This window comes from Macaca fascicularis, chromosome 17, assembly GCF_037993035.2.
Source record: "Macaca fascicularis isolate 582-1 chromosome 17, T2T-MFA8v1.1".
NCBI classification, from domain to species: domain Eukaryota; kingdom Metazoa; phylum Chordata; class Mammalia; order Primates; family Cercopithecidae; genus Macaca; species Macaca fascicularis.
In genome coordinates, this window is record NC_088391.1 from 12,061,820 (window position 1) to 12,078,527 (window position 16,708).

General features: G+C 38.9%; 1 protein-coding gene across 7 annotated transcripts in view; it reads left to right on the plus strand.

The window, feature by feature from the left end:
* The window catches only part of BRCA2 (BRCA2 DNA repair associated), a 92,896-nt gene that overhangs the window by 35,442 nt on the left and 40,746 nt on the right, over positions 1-16,708 (plus strand). For 2 of the 7 annotated variants that reach the window (XM_074021825.1, XM_074021827.1), the window contains one exon: positions 602-748. In XM_074021825.1, the coding sequence (XP_073877926.1) occupies positions 602-620 (19 nt within the window). In that variant the 3' untranslated portion in view covers positions 621-748. Of the gene's footprint in view, positions 1-601; positions 749-4,536; positions 4,965-6,143; positions 6,326-7,451; positions 7,640-12,416; positions 12,613-13,071; positions 13,427-16,708 lie in introns of those variants that run through there. The other 5 variants (XM_005585600.5, XM_074021823.1, XM_074021824.1 and 2 more) reach the window with 5 other exon arrangements.

Genomic DNA, 16,708 nt, shown 5'->3' on the forward strand with positions numbered 1-16,708 from the left:
AAAAACTTTAATTTGTGAACAGAATAAAAAGAGGTTTATATATATAGCTAAGAGTTTAGATGTGAATAAACAATAGGTACATAGAAAATAAGCAGATTTTAAAAATTACCTTGAGAAAGCAAAAGTTGTAAAGGATATATACTGTTTATATACTACACATTAATACTACACATACTTTATACTGACTTAGCCATAATGTAAATGTTGAACATTGATAGTGAGAGGTGAAGCTGGCTGGCTTCTGGGTCAGGTGAGGACTTGGAGAACTTTTCTGTCTAGCTAAAGGATTGTGAATACACCAGTCAGTGCTGTGTCTAGCTAAAGGTTTGTAAATGCACCAAACAGCACTCTGTAAAAAACCACACCAGTCAGCCCTCTGTGTCTAGCTAAAGGTTTGTAAATGCACCAGTCAGCACTGTGTAAAACAGACCAATCAGCACTCTGTAGAATGGACCAATCAGCAGGACGTGGGCAGGGCCAAATAAGGGAATAAAAGCTGGCCACCCAAGCCAGCCCCAGCAACCCTCTCGGGTCCCCTTTCACGCTGTGGAAGCTTTGTTCTTTCTCTTGGCAATAAATCTTGCTGCTGCTCACTCTTTAGGTCCGCACTACCTTTATGAGCTGTAGCACTCACTGTGTAGGTCTGTGGCTTCATTCCTGAAGTCAAGCAAGACCACGAACCCACCAGAAAGAAGAAACTCCGGACACATCTGAACATCAGAAGGAACAAACTCCGGACACACCATCTTTAAGAACTGTAACACCCATCGTGAGGGTCTGTGGCTTCATTCTTGAAGTTAGTGAGACCAAGAACCCACCGGAAGGAGCCAATTCCAGACACAATAGAATCAAATACATAATTTAGGAAGATGAAAGGCAAGAGTGTGTGTGTGTAGTAAAGTAGAAGTTGTGTTGACAGAGCTAAATCTTCATTTTCTATAGGGGTGCTTCAAGGGAAAAAGTCAAGAAGAAACATCAGACATGTAAATATAAAATCATCTAAAATTGTTTAAAGTAGTTGCAAAATTTTTTCTAGCTGATAATTTTTAAGCCTAAAAATATTGAAATTATTTTAATGTTACCGTTTATTTTATTTTATTTATTTTATTTTTTTGATATGGAGTCTCACTCTGTTGCCCAGGCTGGAGTGCAGTGGCATGATCTTGGCTCACTGCAGCCACCGCCTCCCAGATTCATGGCGACTCTCCTGCCTCAGCCTCCCAAGTAGCTGGGATTACATGCGCGTGCCACCACGCCTGGCTAATTTTTTGTATTTTTAGTAGAGACGGGGTTTCACCGTGTTATCCAGGATGGTCTCAATCTCCTGGTCTCAATCTCCTGACCTCATGATCCGCCCACCTTGGCCTCCCAAGGTGCTGGGATTACAGACATGAGCCACTGCACCAGGCCTAATGTTACCTTTTCAAAAACACCTGCTTGTGGAGTTGTTAAAGTCACTGAGTTGTATTTCTGGAATGTGTTTTTTAGCAGGCTGCACATACATATGTAGAAAGCCAGGTGATTTTTTTTTTCATTTCTTTTTTATCAAACAGTTGTATTAAATAAGAAAGGAAATACCTAGTTATTTACCTGTATATTAGCCTAATTTATGTGTAAAATGGGAGAATAGTTTGATGTATTTAGCAAACATTTGTTAAAGTACCTGCTCAAACTACCTAGTATATACTATAGTGATGGATATAAAGATAAATAAGTCTAACTCAGATTGCTAGCCTGGGAACCAGACATGAAAGCAAGAATTATAATGTAATATAAATTCTAAAATAGATGTAAAAAAGTGATGTAAGAACATAGAAAAATTGTCAGCTAATTACATGACAGAAAGCTCAATGGGAAAAGTACTTCAGACAGAATGTAAAGAATGCTTGGTTAAAGAGGACATTCCAAATCTTGGAATTTGGTTGGGGGACAAAGGGAAACAAAAAGAAATGGGGAGGTTAGGACCAAGTAGGAAGCTTCCTGTATGTCATTTCTGATAATTTGAAACCTAGATAGGTGATAGGCTGTCTTTGGAAGTTTCTGACAAGAGGAACAAAGTAAGATTGGTGTTTTAGAAGTAGACCAAAGCAAAACTGTTGCAAGGAGATTAGTAAGGAAGTACAGGTCTTAACCTAGCAAAGGAGGTAGAGTAGAGGGTAGAGAATGATTAAGAGATAAATTCAGTAGATTTGGCCAGATAGTGATAAGTTGAGACTGGCAAATTATTTCCAATTACATTTAAATAGACATCTTGAGCATAACCTACAAGGCAAACTCCTTATACTAAAAATATTCTGAATATTTAAAAAGAAAGGATTAAAAGAGAACAATCAGTAGAAGTTTGGGGATAGAAGGTTTATTCACTCTTGTGCATTAGATCTCACCTAGATCACCTGTTTGAAGAAATCAGTCCAATTGTCTTCTCTCTCTCCTGCATCACTGATTTTTTCCTAATAGATTGTTCTCATCACCCTAAGCAGTTGTTGTACATCTCACCTCTTAAAAAGAAGAGCCTTGCTAAACTAATCTCACCAGTCCATTTTCTTGCTTCTCTTAAAGCCCAACTCATTAGAATTGACCCTACTCTTTTCACTTCTTCTCTTTGAGTACTCTCCTGAACCCACTCCAGTCAGTCCTTTCAGTGGAACTGGTCCCCCTGCTTACCTCCCTACTCCTCAATATACAATGGATTCTCATCAAAGAAGCCAGGGGATGCTTTTAAACATAAGACAGATTATGTCATTTCTTTTTTTTTTTTTTTTTTTTTTTTTTTTTTTTTTTTTTTTTTTGAGATGGAGTCTGGCTCTGTCGCCCAGGCTGGAGTGTAGTGGCCGGATCTCAGCTTACTGCAAGCTCCGCCTCCCGGGTTTACACCATTCTCCCGCCTCAGCCTCCCGAGTAGCTGGGACTACAGGCGCCCGCCACCTCGCCCCGCTAGTTTTTTTGTATTTTTTAGTAGAGACGGGGTTTCACCGTGTTCGCCAGGATGGTCTCGATCTCCTGACCTCGTGATCCGCCTGTCTCGGCCTCCCAAAGTGCTGGGATTACAGGCTTGAGCCACCGCGCCCGGCCTATGTCATTTCTTTACTCAGAACTATTCCATGGTGTGCCATCTCAGAGTAGAGACTAAAAGCCCTTGTCATGGTGTGCAGATTCTTGATGATCTGGCTGCTTTGCTATTTTTCCAGTATCACCTTCTAATGTTCCCCTTGTTTTCCTTGCTCCAGGAACACTTATGTCTAGGCCAATTGACATATTTGTCTGTTTTCTTCCATTGAAATGTACATGCAAAAACAAAATTTTGTTAACTGTGTTCCTCAGCAAAACAATGTCTGGCACCTGGTAGGAATTCATTAAATAGTTGATGGATAGATGAATGGATAACTAAAGGAATAACTTCAAGTTCCAGGTGTTCAGGGTTTGGTAAAAGGAAATCTGGGGTTTTCAGCAAGATGTCAAGTATTAAGAAGAGCATGTATGCTGAGAAAGGTGATTACTTTTGGACATATTGAGTTTGAAATGAGTATGAAACATCAAGGTACAGATGTCTGATGCTATACGTAGTGTAAAATGTAGGAACAACCCTAGGGGAAAGTCGAGCATGAGGATAAAGGATATTTTCATTGTTAGGTGATAATTTAAGCAATGGAAATGACTCACATTAGTGAGGGAAAGTGTCTAAGGAAGACATCCAACTTTGGAGACTTTTTTTAGGAATCAGGAAGAGGTAAGACCAGTAAAAGATGAAAGAGGTACAGTGATGGTGAGAAATTTAAAAGAAGGAAAATGTAAACCGTTATAGCTGTCAGGAAAGTTGAGTAGAGTGAGTTTGTATGTATCTCATGTGCATCTGGGAGGTCATTAACAACTTTATTGAGAACAGTTTCTGTAGAGTAGTGGGAGAAATGAGAGTTTATTGAGTAGAAATTGAGGAAGTGAAAATAGCTACATTACCTATTAAAGAAGGTTGACTGTGGAGTATAGGTAACAGTGAGTATTAGCTTGAGGCAGAGATAAAGGCGAGTGAGAAAATAAGAGTTTTAAAGGTAGGCAAGACTTTTGGGCTAAATGAAAAGGACACTTTTAAAAAGGTATACATAGGTAGAAGAGAGAAAAGAGAGTGAGGCAGGATAATTGAAAGAGGGGGTCTCCTGTGGAGACTGAGGTATTAGGCGGGGTAGAGAGTTCAGGTGAAGGTGAGAGAAGAGGATGGGTAGACATTTCCCTGGTGAAGGAGGTAAGCAGTACTATGATGGAATTGGAGGGGACACACTGAGAGGGTCCACAGTTCACAGACTCTCTTCTATTATGTGTTATGTGAGGTAGATTGTAAAGTCAAAGGCTAGGAATGAGTGTGTGAAAAACGGTTATAGCCTTGAAAAGTGGTATTGTTTTGGAATGGTAACCATGATGAATGCAAAACAGTTACCAGAATAGGATCACCATGTAGCAAATGAGGGTCCGCAGAAAAGGCATATTCCTAAATATTTGTATGTGTACTAGTCAATAAACTTAAATATTTTCTCCCCATTGAAGCACAACTAAGGAACGTCAAGAGATACAGAATCCAAATTTTACTGCACCTGGTCAAGAATTTCTGTCTAAATCTCATTTGTATGAACATCTGACTTTGGAAAAATCTTCAAGCAATTTAGCAGTTTCAGGACATCCATTTTATCAAGTTTCTGCTACAAGAAATGAAAAAATGAGACACTTGATTACTACAGGCAAACCAACCAAAGTCTTTATTCCACCTTTTAAAACTAAATCACATTTTCACAGAGATGAACAGTGTGTTAGGAATATTAACTTGGAGGAAAACAAACAAAAACAAAACATTGATGGACATGGCTCTGGTGATAGTAAAAATAAGATTAATGACAATGAGATTCATCAGTTTAACAAAAACAACTCCAATCAAGCAGCAACTGTAATTTTCACAAAGTGTGAAGAAGAACCTTTAGGTATTGTATGACAATTTGTGTGATGAATTTTTGCCTTTCAGTTAGATATTTCCCTTATTAAATAATGTCCTGATGGTTTTCCATCTTTGGTGGTGATAATTTTAAAACTCTTTTTAATGCTTTAGATTTTCTAAATCCAAAGATTAGGTTTAAATTATTCTAATGTTTCTTTCAAAGATAACTACTTGTGGACTTGTTAAAAAAAATTAGACATACAATCTAGGACTGCTGTTACTGGAATATATTTTCTATCATACTACTAATTTTCTTTTAAAAATGAGATAAAAATAGGGCCGGGATGCCTATAATCCCAGCATTTTGGGAGACCAAGGCAGGCGGATCACCTGAGGTCAGGAGTTCAAGGCCAGCCTGGCCAACATGGTGAAACCCCGTCTCTACTAAAAATACAAAAAAAAAAAAAAAAAATTCAGCTGGCATGGTGGCGGGCACCTGTAATCCCAGCTACTTGGGAGGGTGACACAGGAGAATCCCTTGAACTCGGGAGGCAGAGGTTGCAGTGTGCCGAGATCGTGGCATTGTACTCCAGACTAGGCAACAAGTGAAAAACTCCGTCTCAAAAAGAGATAAAAATAGTAAAGATATTTATGTTTATACAGCTTTACAAGTTGAAACATCCTTTCATTTATGAAGAATTAAAAGGGTTACCCTTTTTAGAGAAAAGGAGAGCATGTAAACTTCAAGGAAATTGATATGTATAATTTTATAAAGCTAGGAGTTGTGCTCTTTTTTTTTTTTTTTTTTTTTTTTTTTTTTTTTTTTTTTGAGACGGAGTCTCGCTCTGTCACCCAGGCTGGAGTGCTGTGGCCGGATCTCAGCTTTTTGCTCTTGTTGCCCAGGCTGGAGTGCAGTGGTCGACCTCAGCTTACTGCAACCTCTACCTCCCGGATTCAAGTGATTCTCCTGCCTCAGCCTCCCGAGTAGCTGGGATTACAGGCATGTGCCGCCACACCCGGCAACTTGTGTATTTTTTTTTTTTTTTAAGTAGGGACGGGATTTCTCCATTTTGGTCAGGCTGGTCTTGACTTCCCGACTTCAGGTGATCTGCCCACCTCAGCCTCCCAAAGTGCTGGAATTACAGGCCTGAGCCACTGTGCCCTGCCAGGGGTTATGCTTTTTAAGTTTCAATTTTATTTTTGCTAAGTATGTATTCTTTAATAGATTTAATTACAAGTCTTCAGAATGCCAGAGATATACAGGATATGCGAATTAAGAAGAAACAAAGGCAACGCATCTTTCCACAACCAGGCAGTCTGTATCTTGCAAAAACATCCACTCTGCCTCGAATCTCTCTGAAAGCAGCAGTAGGAGGCCAAGTTCCCTCTGCCTGTTCTCATAAACAGGTATGTGTTTGTCTACAATACTGATGGCTTTTATGACAGAGTGTAATTTTGTTTCATTAACTAGTATCTACAAATGGCTTTGTTTAAAGAATGAACATATTAGTGCAGGAATGGATGAATGAAATCATCATATTTCCTAATTAGCCTACAGTGGCAGCCTCTGGCCCCTTGCTAGGCCTTCCTCATCCTACTAAAGTGATCTGTGCTTCCAAATTACTATTTCTTTTCCCCCTTCAAATCTTACTTTATCATTGTAAATGCTTTCAGCTAGGTGTTAGAGAAAAGTAGTTTTACTGATATTCAAATATGAATAACTGATAGCCCTGAACCTTCTATGAGCTATTTATATTTTCAAAAGAGGATTCTCCTTAAGCCAGTACTATCTAGTAGAATTTTAGGCAGTGGAGAGGTGAAAATAATATTGATGACATTAATGGCTAACTTTGAGCATTTTCTAGGTGTGAGGTGCTCTTCTAAGCACTTCACACGCATTAAGTATATCTTGCTTAATCCTTATAGTCACCTTGAAAGAAAGACACTGTTATTTTGTTTCCATTTTGCAAATAAGAGAACTGAAGCATAGAGAGGGTTAAATAACTGCCCCAGAGTCACTTAACTAGTAAGGGGAAGAGCTATGATTCCAAAGCAAAGAGTCTGACTCCAGAGTCAAACTCTGAACAAAAAAAAAGACACTTTGGTTTAGATATCCTGGGGTGAAAGGAAGCAGTTTGAAAGTAAGCCTTGCCTGTGTACAAATCTGATCACCTGAGGTCACATTCCCTAAAATACTTACACTTTTCCCTTTTGTTTCCCATCTAAGTTTTTGAACTTAAGAGATTTTGTAAAACATTACGTTTTTTTATCCTCACAGTACCTTCCTATGGCAGATTTAACAGGAGGTGTAAACACAGGGGGTGGAAAAGGTACAGCAGACTGTGGAATGTATGGATCATTTATATTACGTTAAAATTTTTAGTTTCTAGTAAGTAAAATGTTTTCGTAGTGAATATTCTAGTAGTTAATGAAAATTTTTGGTAAATTCAGTTTTGGTTTGTTATAATTGTTTTTATTGCTTGATACATGTTTATTTTAAATTATTTTTCATTTTGTGTGTGTGTTTGTGTAGCTGTATATGTATGGCGTTTCTAAACATTGCATAAAAATTAACAGCAAAAATGCAGAGTCTTTTCAGTTTTACACTCAAGATTATTTTGGTAAGGAAAGTTTATGGGCTGGAAAAGGAATACAGTTGGCTGATGGTGGATGGCTCATACCCTCCAATGATGGAAAGGCTGGAAAAGAAGAATTTTATAGGTACTCTATGCAAAAAGATTGTGTGTTAATTTTTATGTATTCCCTCATCCCTCTTGCTTCTCTTAACTGTCTATCGAACTAAAAAGTTGGCTAGAAATCGAATTTTTATGCATTTAATCATTTTAAGTGCATTACGGTTAAGCATTCTGTTGAAGTCTTTTGAAAAGTGCCGTTTGTCCTGGGGTTTAATGAACTGGATTGGCTTGATTTGGGACATTTTTCTTATGCATTTATAAATAAAGGCCAATTTATAAAGTTAAATTTGGCCGGGTGCAGTGGCTTACGCCTGTAATCCCAGCACTTTGGGAGGCCGAGGCAGGTGGATCACCTGAGGTCAGCAGTTTGAGACCAGCCTGGCCAACATGGCGAAATCCCATCTCTACTAAAAGTACAAAAATTATCTGGGCATGGTGGCAGGCACCTGTAATCCCGGCTACTCAGGAGGCTGAGGCAGGAGAATCACTTGAACCCGGGAGGCAGAGGTTGCAGTGACCCAAGATCATGCCACCACACTCCAGCCTGGGTGATAAGAGTGAGACTCCATCTCAAAAAAAAAAAAAAAAAAAAAAAAAAGTTAAATTTGAGGGCCAGGCATGGTGGCTCATGCCTGTAATCTCCGCACTTTGGGAGACTGAGGTGGGCAGATCTCTTGAGCACAGGAGTTTGAGACCAGCCTGGGCAACATGGTGAAAACCCACCTCTACAACCAAATTAAAAAATTTGCCTACCCAGGCATGCTGGCTCACGCCTATAGTCCCAACACTTCGGGAGGCCAAGATGGGCTGATTACCTGAGGGTCAGGAGTTTGAGACCAGCCTGGCCAACATGGTGAAACCCCAGCTCTACTAAAAATACAAAAATTAGCCGGGTGTGGTGAGGCACGCCCGTAATCCCAGCTACTTGGGAGGCTGAGGCAGGAGAATCATTTGAGCCCAGTAGGTGGAGGTTGCAGTGAGCCAAGACCACTCCACTGTACTCCAGCCTGGGCAACAGAGCAAGACTCTGTCTCAGACAAAAAAAAAAAAAAAAAATCTGCCGCACATGTACTTGTAGTGCCAGCTACTTGGAAGGCTGACTGAGGTGGATGGCTTGAGCCTGGGAGGCAGAGGTTGTGGCGAGCTGAAGTTGGGCCATTGCACTCCAGCCTGGGTGACAAAGCAAGACCCTGTTCCAAAAAAGGCCAGGTGTGGTGACTCACACCTATAATCCCACTTTGGGAGATTGAGATGGGCAGATCACCTGAGGTCAGGTGTTTGAAACCAGCCTGGCCAACATGGCAAAACCCTGTCTCTACTAAAAATACAAAAATTAGCTGGGCGTGGTGGCATGTGCCTGTAATCCCACCTACTCGGGAGGCTGAGGCAGGAGAATCGTTTGAACCCAGGAGGCAGAGGTTGCAGTGAGCTGAAATCGCACCACTGCACTGCAGCCTGGGTGACAGAGTAAGACTCTGTCTCAAGAAAAAAATAAAAATAAAGGAAGTTAAATTCAAAATGGCCTTATGATAGATTCCTCCCCCGACACCCACTTACTTCATGTTTTCTTTCATTGTGTATTTTAGTAGATACAAAATATAAATAAACACTAAAAGTTAAACAAATACTTGAATATCAATAATTCTAAATAACTAGAAAATCTCAGAGCCCTAAAACAGCAACAATTTAGAAACTGCATAACCTCTTTTTATTGTAATTTTTACAGAAACATAATTTAAAGCTTTTTGTTATCAGAGATATATTACATTATGCCAGTGGCAAAAGATGGGATTTATTTCCTCAGCATCCTTATTTTTAAATTTCTGTACATTTTTCCAAAATTTATAGTTTTGGAAAAGTGGTAAAACTTTTTTTCCTGAATTTTGTTTTAACTTTCAAAAACAAATATTGTTTACGTCTTGCGTATCTTATATAACAAACATCTGCTTATAGATTCCAGTAAGAAAAGTAGGTTAAACAGTTGCATTATTTTCTCATACTAAATAGACTGCATAAGGTAAAAGTTAATGATTGCCCTGTAGTCAAGTGGGAATGTGGAAGCTCTCGTTAGTTTTTTCTGATAATTCAGCAAATCTCTACTGAACGCCTGCTATGTGTCAGGTACTATTCTGGGTACTAGGGATAATAAAGCAAAACAAAAAAGTCCCTGTCCTGATGAGTCATACATTCTAGTGGGCGTGGAAGGCATAGAAAATGTTGAAAAGTAAGTGAATTGTACAGTATGTTAGAAGAAGATACATACTATAAAGATAGATAAAGCTGGAAAGGTGTCAGAGAAAGTTGGGCAAGGAGATGCGATGTTTAGTCTAATAAGTAATTAGGAAGGCTTCACTGAGTCAGCTACATTTGATAAATGACCTAAAGTAAAAGGAGGGAGCATAGGACTATCCTAGTGAAAGACCCCTAGTCTCTAAAAGGGGAGCGTGCTTGAAGTATTTGAGGAACAGGAAGTTAGTGCAGCTGGAGTAGAGTGGATAGGAGAAGAGTAGTCGTAGATGAGATACAAAGGGAGGACCTCATAGACCTTTATAAGAACCTTACCTTTTACTCTGCATGATTTTTACTGAATAAACTACTGGAAGGCTTAAAGCAAAGGGTGACATGATCTGACTTTTTTTTTTTTTTTTTTTTTTTTTGAGACAGTCTCACTCCGTTGCTCAGGCTGGAGTGCAGTGGCGCAATCTCAGCTCACTGCAGCCTCCACCTCCCTGGTTCAAGCGATTCTCCTGCCTCAGCCTCCCGAGTCACTGGGACTACAGGTGTGCACCACCATGCCCAGCTGATTTTTATATTTTTAGTAGAGACGGGGTTTCACCAAGTTGGTCTCAAACTCCTGACCTCAGGATCCACCCTCCTTGGCCTCCTAAAGTGCTGGAATTATAGGTGTGAGCCACCATGCCCACCCTGATCTAACTTATTTTTGAAAAAATAATTCTAGCTATTTGTTGAGGAGAGGAGCAAGGATGGACGCAGAGAGACCACTTAAGCTATTGCAGAAATACATGTGAGAGGTGGTTGCTTGGACCAGGGAAGTGGCAGTGGAGTTGGTGGAAAGCAGTTGGACTCTGGGGTGTTTGGAAAGTGGCACCATTAGGAGTTGCTCAAGGATTAGATATAAAATGTGAAAGAGGAGGAGAATAAAAATGGCTGTAAAGATTTTGGCCTTAGCAACTGGATGGATAGAGTTACTGTGTAACTACCAGAATTGAGAAGACCAAAGATGGAGGGAAATGGAGAGTTTGGTTTTGGACGTTTGAAGCTTGAAATGTAATGGTAGACAGCCAAGTAGAGGTGTTAGGTAGGCAGTTGGATATGCAAGTCTATACACAGGTAAAGTATAGGCCAAAGAAATCAGTTCACAAGTCATCGGCATATAGATGACTTGAAGGCCATGGAAAGGAGACTGAGAAAGAGCAACCAGAAAGTTAGGAATAAATGCAGAATGGGGTGTTGCATGCCAAGTGAAGATGGAATTTCAGGGAATAGAAAATGACCAGCTGTGGAAGCTGCTTCTAATAGGTAAAGTAAGATGAGGACTGAGATTGGCCACTGGATTTAGCACTGCAGAAGACATTACTAACATTAATAAAAATAGCTCAATAGGTTGGTGGAGTGATATCCTGATTAGAATGCAGTTAAAGAGCAGTTGAAGAGCAGGAGTTGGAGACACAGAATAGAGTCAGTTCTTTTGGGAGTTGCCAGAAAGAAGCAGAGAGAGGGACATTGCTTGGAGAGGAAGTAGGATCAAAGAGTCTTGGTTTTGGCTTGTTTCAAGGTAGAAAAAAACCGTATCTTATGCTGATTCACATCGTTCAGTAGAGAAGGAAAAAATTGATGATGCAGGAGAGAGAGGAGGCATTTCCTGATCGTTGGCCTTGTAGGCAGCAGGGGGTATAGGAGCTAGTGTACAAATGGTAGAAGAGGGCAAAGTGTAAGGATGCAGATGCTTGGAAGAGGGCAAAGTATAGGGATACAGATGCTGTGAGTGGATAGATATGAGGGTGGGAGCTTATGAAAGTTCTCTTTTGATTACTTCTGTTGTCCTAGTGCTAAGAGTATGAATGAGAAAGGAGGAGTTAGAGATTTGAGAACAGAGGGGACAGGATCAAGGAGAGCACCAAAACTAAGAAAGGCAGTTCTCAGGTGTGATTTCTAAAAACAATCTCTTTCATAAGAAAAATAATGTAAAATGTAATTACTTAAAATCAAGGATCTCATTTTTCAGAAACAAATATGAGTTGAAATCGTTCTGTTGACTCTTAAGTGGAATTTTTTATTTTGTTTTAATATTTTGAGATAGAGTCTCACTCTGTTGTCCAGGCTAGAGTGCAGTGGCACTATCATGGCTCACTGCAGCCTCAATCTCCTGGGCTCAAGCAATCCTCCCACCACGGCCTCCCAAGTAGCTGGGACCACAAATGTGAGCTCCCACACTTGGCTAACTTTTTTTATTTTTTGTAGAGATGTGGGGGTCTCACTGTGTTGCCTAGGCTGGTCTCAAACTCCTGGCCTCAAGCAATCTTCCTGCCTCAGCCTCCCAAAATGCTGGGAGTATAGGTATGAGCCACCATACTCAGCAAGTGAAGTTTTTATCGGTATGATATTTTGATACATGTCAAATAATTTTCTGAAATTATATTACTTGTAGATCATATGAACTCATAAAAACTTACTGAATGATCTTGAACAATGTAGTTTTTGTACAGAGAATAGTCGTAGTTGTTGAATTCAGTATCATCCTATGTGGTTTTTATGATAATATTCTACCTTTATTTGTTCAGGGCTCTGTGTGACACTCCAGGTGTGGATCCAAAACTTATTTCTAGAATTTGGGTTTATAATCACTATAGATGGATCATATGGAAACTGGCAGCTATGGAATGTGCCTTTCCTAAGGAATTTGCTAATAGATGCCTAAGCCCAGAAAGGGTGCTTCTTCAACTAAAATACAGGCAAGTTTAAAGCATGGCCTTATGTAATCATGTACTGCAGTATGGTAAGGTTTCTGTGTAATCTGTGACTTCCATGTCAAAATGTTGCACAAGCCAGTTGTCAGTGACAGTTGCCATCCCACACTGCTGTTCTCTTGTCATCCCTAGCCCCCATTTAAGAGAGATCACACATTCATGCATTGCTTGCTTCCCTCTTTCCCCACCTGCTCCTTATCCTCTTGATGTATGAGAAGACTATGAGTTATTAATTTGATCCACTATTTGGGGATTGCTAATAAAGCATTTTTGCATTTTATTTTTTGCTTTTTAAAAAGAGTTCGTATTTTAACAATATGAAACAATATATGGCTAGTTACAAAATTTTAAATTCTCAGTATTTCTTAGATAAATTCAGTTTTTATTCTCAATTATTCAGTGACTTGTTTAAACAATGGCATTCTAGAGTCACACTTCCTAAAATATGCATTTTTGTGTTTACTTTTAGATATGATGTGGAAATTGATAGAAGCAGAAGATCGGCTATAAAAAAGATAATGGAAAGGGATGACACAGCTGCAAAAACACTTGTTCTCTGTGTTTCTGACATAATTTCATTGAGCGCAAATATATCTGAAACTTCTAGCAATAAAACTAGTAGTGCAGATACCCAAAAAGTAGCCATTATTGAACTTACAGATGGATGGTATGCTGTTAAAGCCCAGTTAGATCCTCCCCTCTTAGCTGTCTTAAAGAATGGCAGACTGACAGTTGGTCAGAAGATTATTCTTCATGGAGCAGAACTGGTGGGCTCTCCTGATGCCTGTACACCTCTTGAAGCCCCAGAATCTCTTATGTTAAAGGTAAATTAATTTGCATTCTTGGTAAAAATCAGTCACTGATTCAGTTAAATTCTAGAGGTTTTACATTCAAATTTTAAATACTTATTAAGGATGCTCAATTTCTTAAATATACTGATCATTTTAGTATAAAAAGCATATTCTTCAGACAGTTAAAGTTTTTGTGCAGTTTTTGGGAGGGCCAGAGATCTTTCTTGAGAAATAATACATTTCCAATTAAAAAGCAAAAGTAAATTTGCACCATTTGATTTTGGTATCTGTAACTTGCTGCCCTCTTGTTCTCATAGCTTTGCTTTGATCAGATCCCTATTCCACTCTGGATTAGAGAATTATATTTTAGTACTTCTCAAATATGTAATAAATACACTTTTCATCTCTGTAGATTTTAAACTACATAACAGGACTTTGTCATATTGAATGGTCTGCAGTATTGCTATCTGAAATTACTGATAATATTGTACATTCAGATTCACTTAAGAGGTAACCTTGCAGAGAATTTACTTCTCTGGTATTCTGGATCACTCTAAAGAGAACATTTTATAAATTAAACATTTTTAAGGTAAAGATGTATTTTGTTTGGCATTAGTTCCATGTTGGATTGATTGCTTTTTACTGAAAGCATTCCATTAAGCTGAAACAGTCTTTTGTTTTATGTTGCTTAGAATATCAAGCTTGCAGTGGCTTTCATTTTCTTGCTTTTTGTTTGTTTTGTTTTGTTTTTCATCAAATCAATGCATGTGCATAATTTGGAAACTCAACTTTAATATAAGACATATGACCAAAAAAAGCAGTTGCTAGCACAACCCTCCCCACCCTCATTCATGGTCCCCAGAGGCAATCATTTCCAGTCCCTTTGACTATTTTTTAGCTTGTTCTGCTGTCTTCTTTCTCTCTTTAGTTTACAGAGCAACTGTTAACTTCCTGCTATGGAAAAGGAGGATTTCAGTCTCTTACTCCAACACTGCTACATACTTCTCTACCTTCTTCCCCATCTTCCCTCTACTAATACAGCATGATTTTTAGTGAAATCTGTATTCAGTGTTTACATTATAATGACTAAAAAATATTTTTTGCAATTTAATACCTAATATACTATGATCACATTTCCTTTCTTTACAGCTTACTGTTTTCCATGGAGTTATTAACTGTCCTTTTCATTTCTCTTAATTTTCTGTGTCCTTACACAGGAGCTATAAAAATCCTGCCCAATATGTTAAAATTTCTCTGTTGGTTCCATTTCTCTTTCTTGGAGAACCCCTGGACCTTTTTATTTTCTTAGTGCTCATTTTCTTTTTTTTTTTTTTTTTTTTTCCCCCTGAGACAGAGTCTCACTCTGTCGCCCAGGCTGGAGTGCAGTGGCATGATCTCGGCTCACTGCAAGCTCCGCCTCCTGGGTTCATGCCATTCTCCTGCCTCAGCCTCCCAAGTAGCTGGGACTACAGGCGCCTGCCACCATGCCTGGCTAATTTTTTTCTTTGTATTTTTTAGTAAAGATGGGGTTTCACCATGTTAGCCAGGGTGGTCTCTATCTTCTGACCTCGTGATCTGCCCGCTTCAGCCTCCCAAAGTGCTGGGATTACAGGCATGAGCCACCGTGCCCTTCCCGAAGTGCTCATTTTCTATGTGTGCCATACAGCTTTCATTCTATAAATTATTCTTACCTCTTTTCTGTGTTAGAAACCCCATTTCCTGGTTTCCATATCATCTTTCTAGAATATTTCCCCTAGTTGTAAGGGCCCACAACTCTCAGAGGCTTCTTGTGGAAAGGAGCATGCAGCTTTTTGATATCTTAGGGTAAGGTTGGCTGGATATAGAATTCTAGGTTGAAATTATTTCTTCAGAATTTTTAAGACATTTCTTTTATCTTCTTTAGTATAGCTCCTGCTAATTTCAGTGCATTCTTTTTTTTTTTTTTTTTTTTTTTTTTTGAGACAGTGTCTTCTCACTCTGTCACCTAGGCTGGAGTGTTTTATTTTGTACAGATGAGGTCTCCCTATGTTGCCTAGGCTGGTCTTGAACTTCTAGGCTCAAATGGTCCTCACACTTCAGCCTCCCAGAGTGCTGGGATTATAGGCATGAACCACTGCACCTGACCCATGGTGCTATTTTTATCTTCAGTCATTCATTATGTACTCTGGATTTATTTTTGAGACAAAGTCTCGCTCTTGTCACCCAGGCTGGAGTGCAATGGCGTGATCTCGGCTCACTGCAACCTCTGCCTCTCGGGTTCAAGTGATTCTCCTGCCTCCGCCTCCCGAGTAGCTGGGATTACAGGTGCCTGCCACCACACCCAGCCAAATTTTGTATTTTTAGTAGAGACGGGGTTTCACCATATTGGCCAGGCTGGTCTCAAACTCCTGACCTTAGGCGATCCACCTGCCTCAGCCTCCCAAAGTGCTGGGATTACAGGCATAAGCCACCGCACCTGGCCTGTTTTGTCCTTAAATTTCACAGTAATGTACTTTGATGTCTTTTTTTTTTTTTTTTTTACTTTTTTTTTTTTCCTTTAATTCTTGGCCCAGATGCTTACTGGCACTTACTCGAGAAACACATCATCCTTCGTTGAGTTCTGGAAAATTTTCTTTAAGTGGTTCTTTTATAATTTCCCTCCATTTTTTTCTCTACTTTTTTCTGGAACTCCTGATGTTTGGACATTAGGCCTCCTACATTGTTCCTCTAATTTTCTTGTCTTTTCTCCTACTTTCTATTTCGTTACCTTTTTTTATTCTCACTTCTGGTATGGTTTTTAATTTTTTGTTCTAATTCTTTTTATTAATATGTCATGTTTTATAGATTTGTCTTTAAATATTTTTACATAATTTTATGACAAAATACAAAAAAAAGCAATTCCTAAAAATTTAGAAAGTCAAATGAAAGCAAAGAACTTAAGTGTATTTTCAATTAGAGCATAATCATACCAAGAAACTATTTCAAGTAACCTAAAAAATGTTTTATGTCCCTAGTGGTATATTCCCCAAGAACAACAACAGCAACAATAACTATAAAATGAAACAAAATCTTAAACTATTCTTAGTCATCATGTTGTTGGTGGTAGTGTTGGTATTCCTATTCTGAAGTTATAGTGGATATGAAGTATGTTGAAATATCCTTTTACACTCTTTTATGTATGTTTGTTGTATGTGAGTAATTATATGATTATAGAGAACAGGGATCTTTTTATCAGAGAAAGGTACAGATGTGAGATTGAAGTAAAGGAAAACTTGCAGTTCTGCATTTGTATTGGAAATATCATTATGAACTTGAGATCTATATTATCTTTAAAAA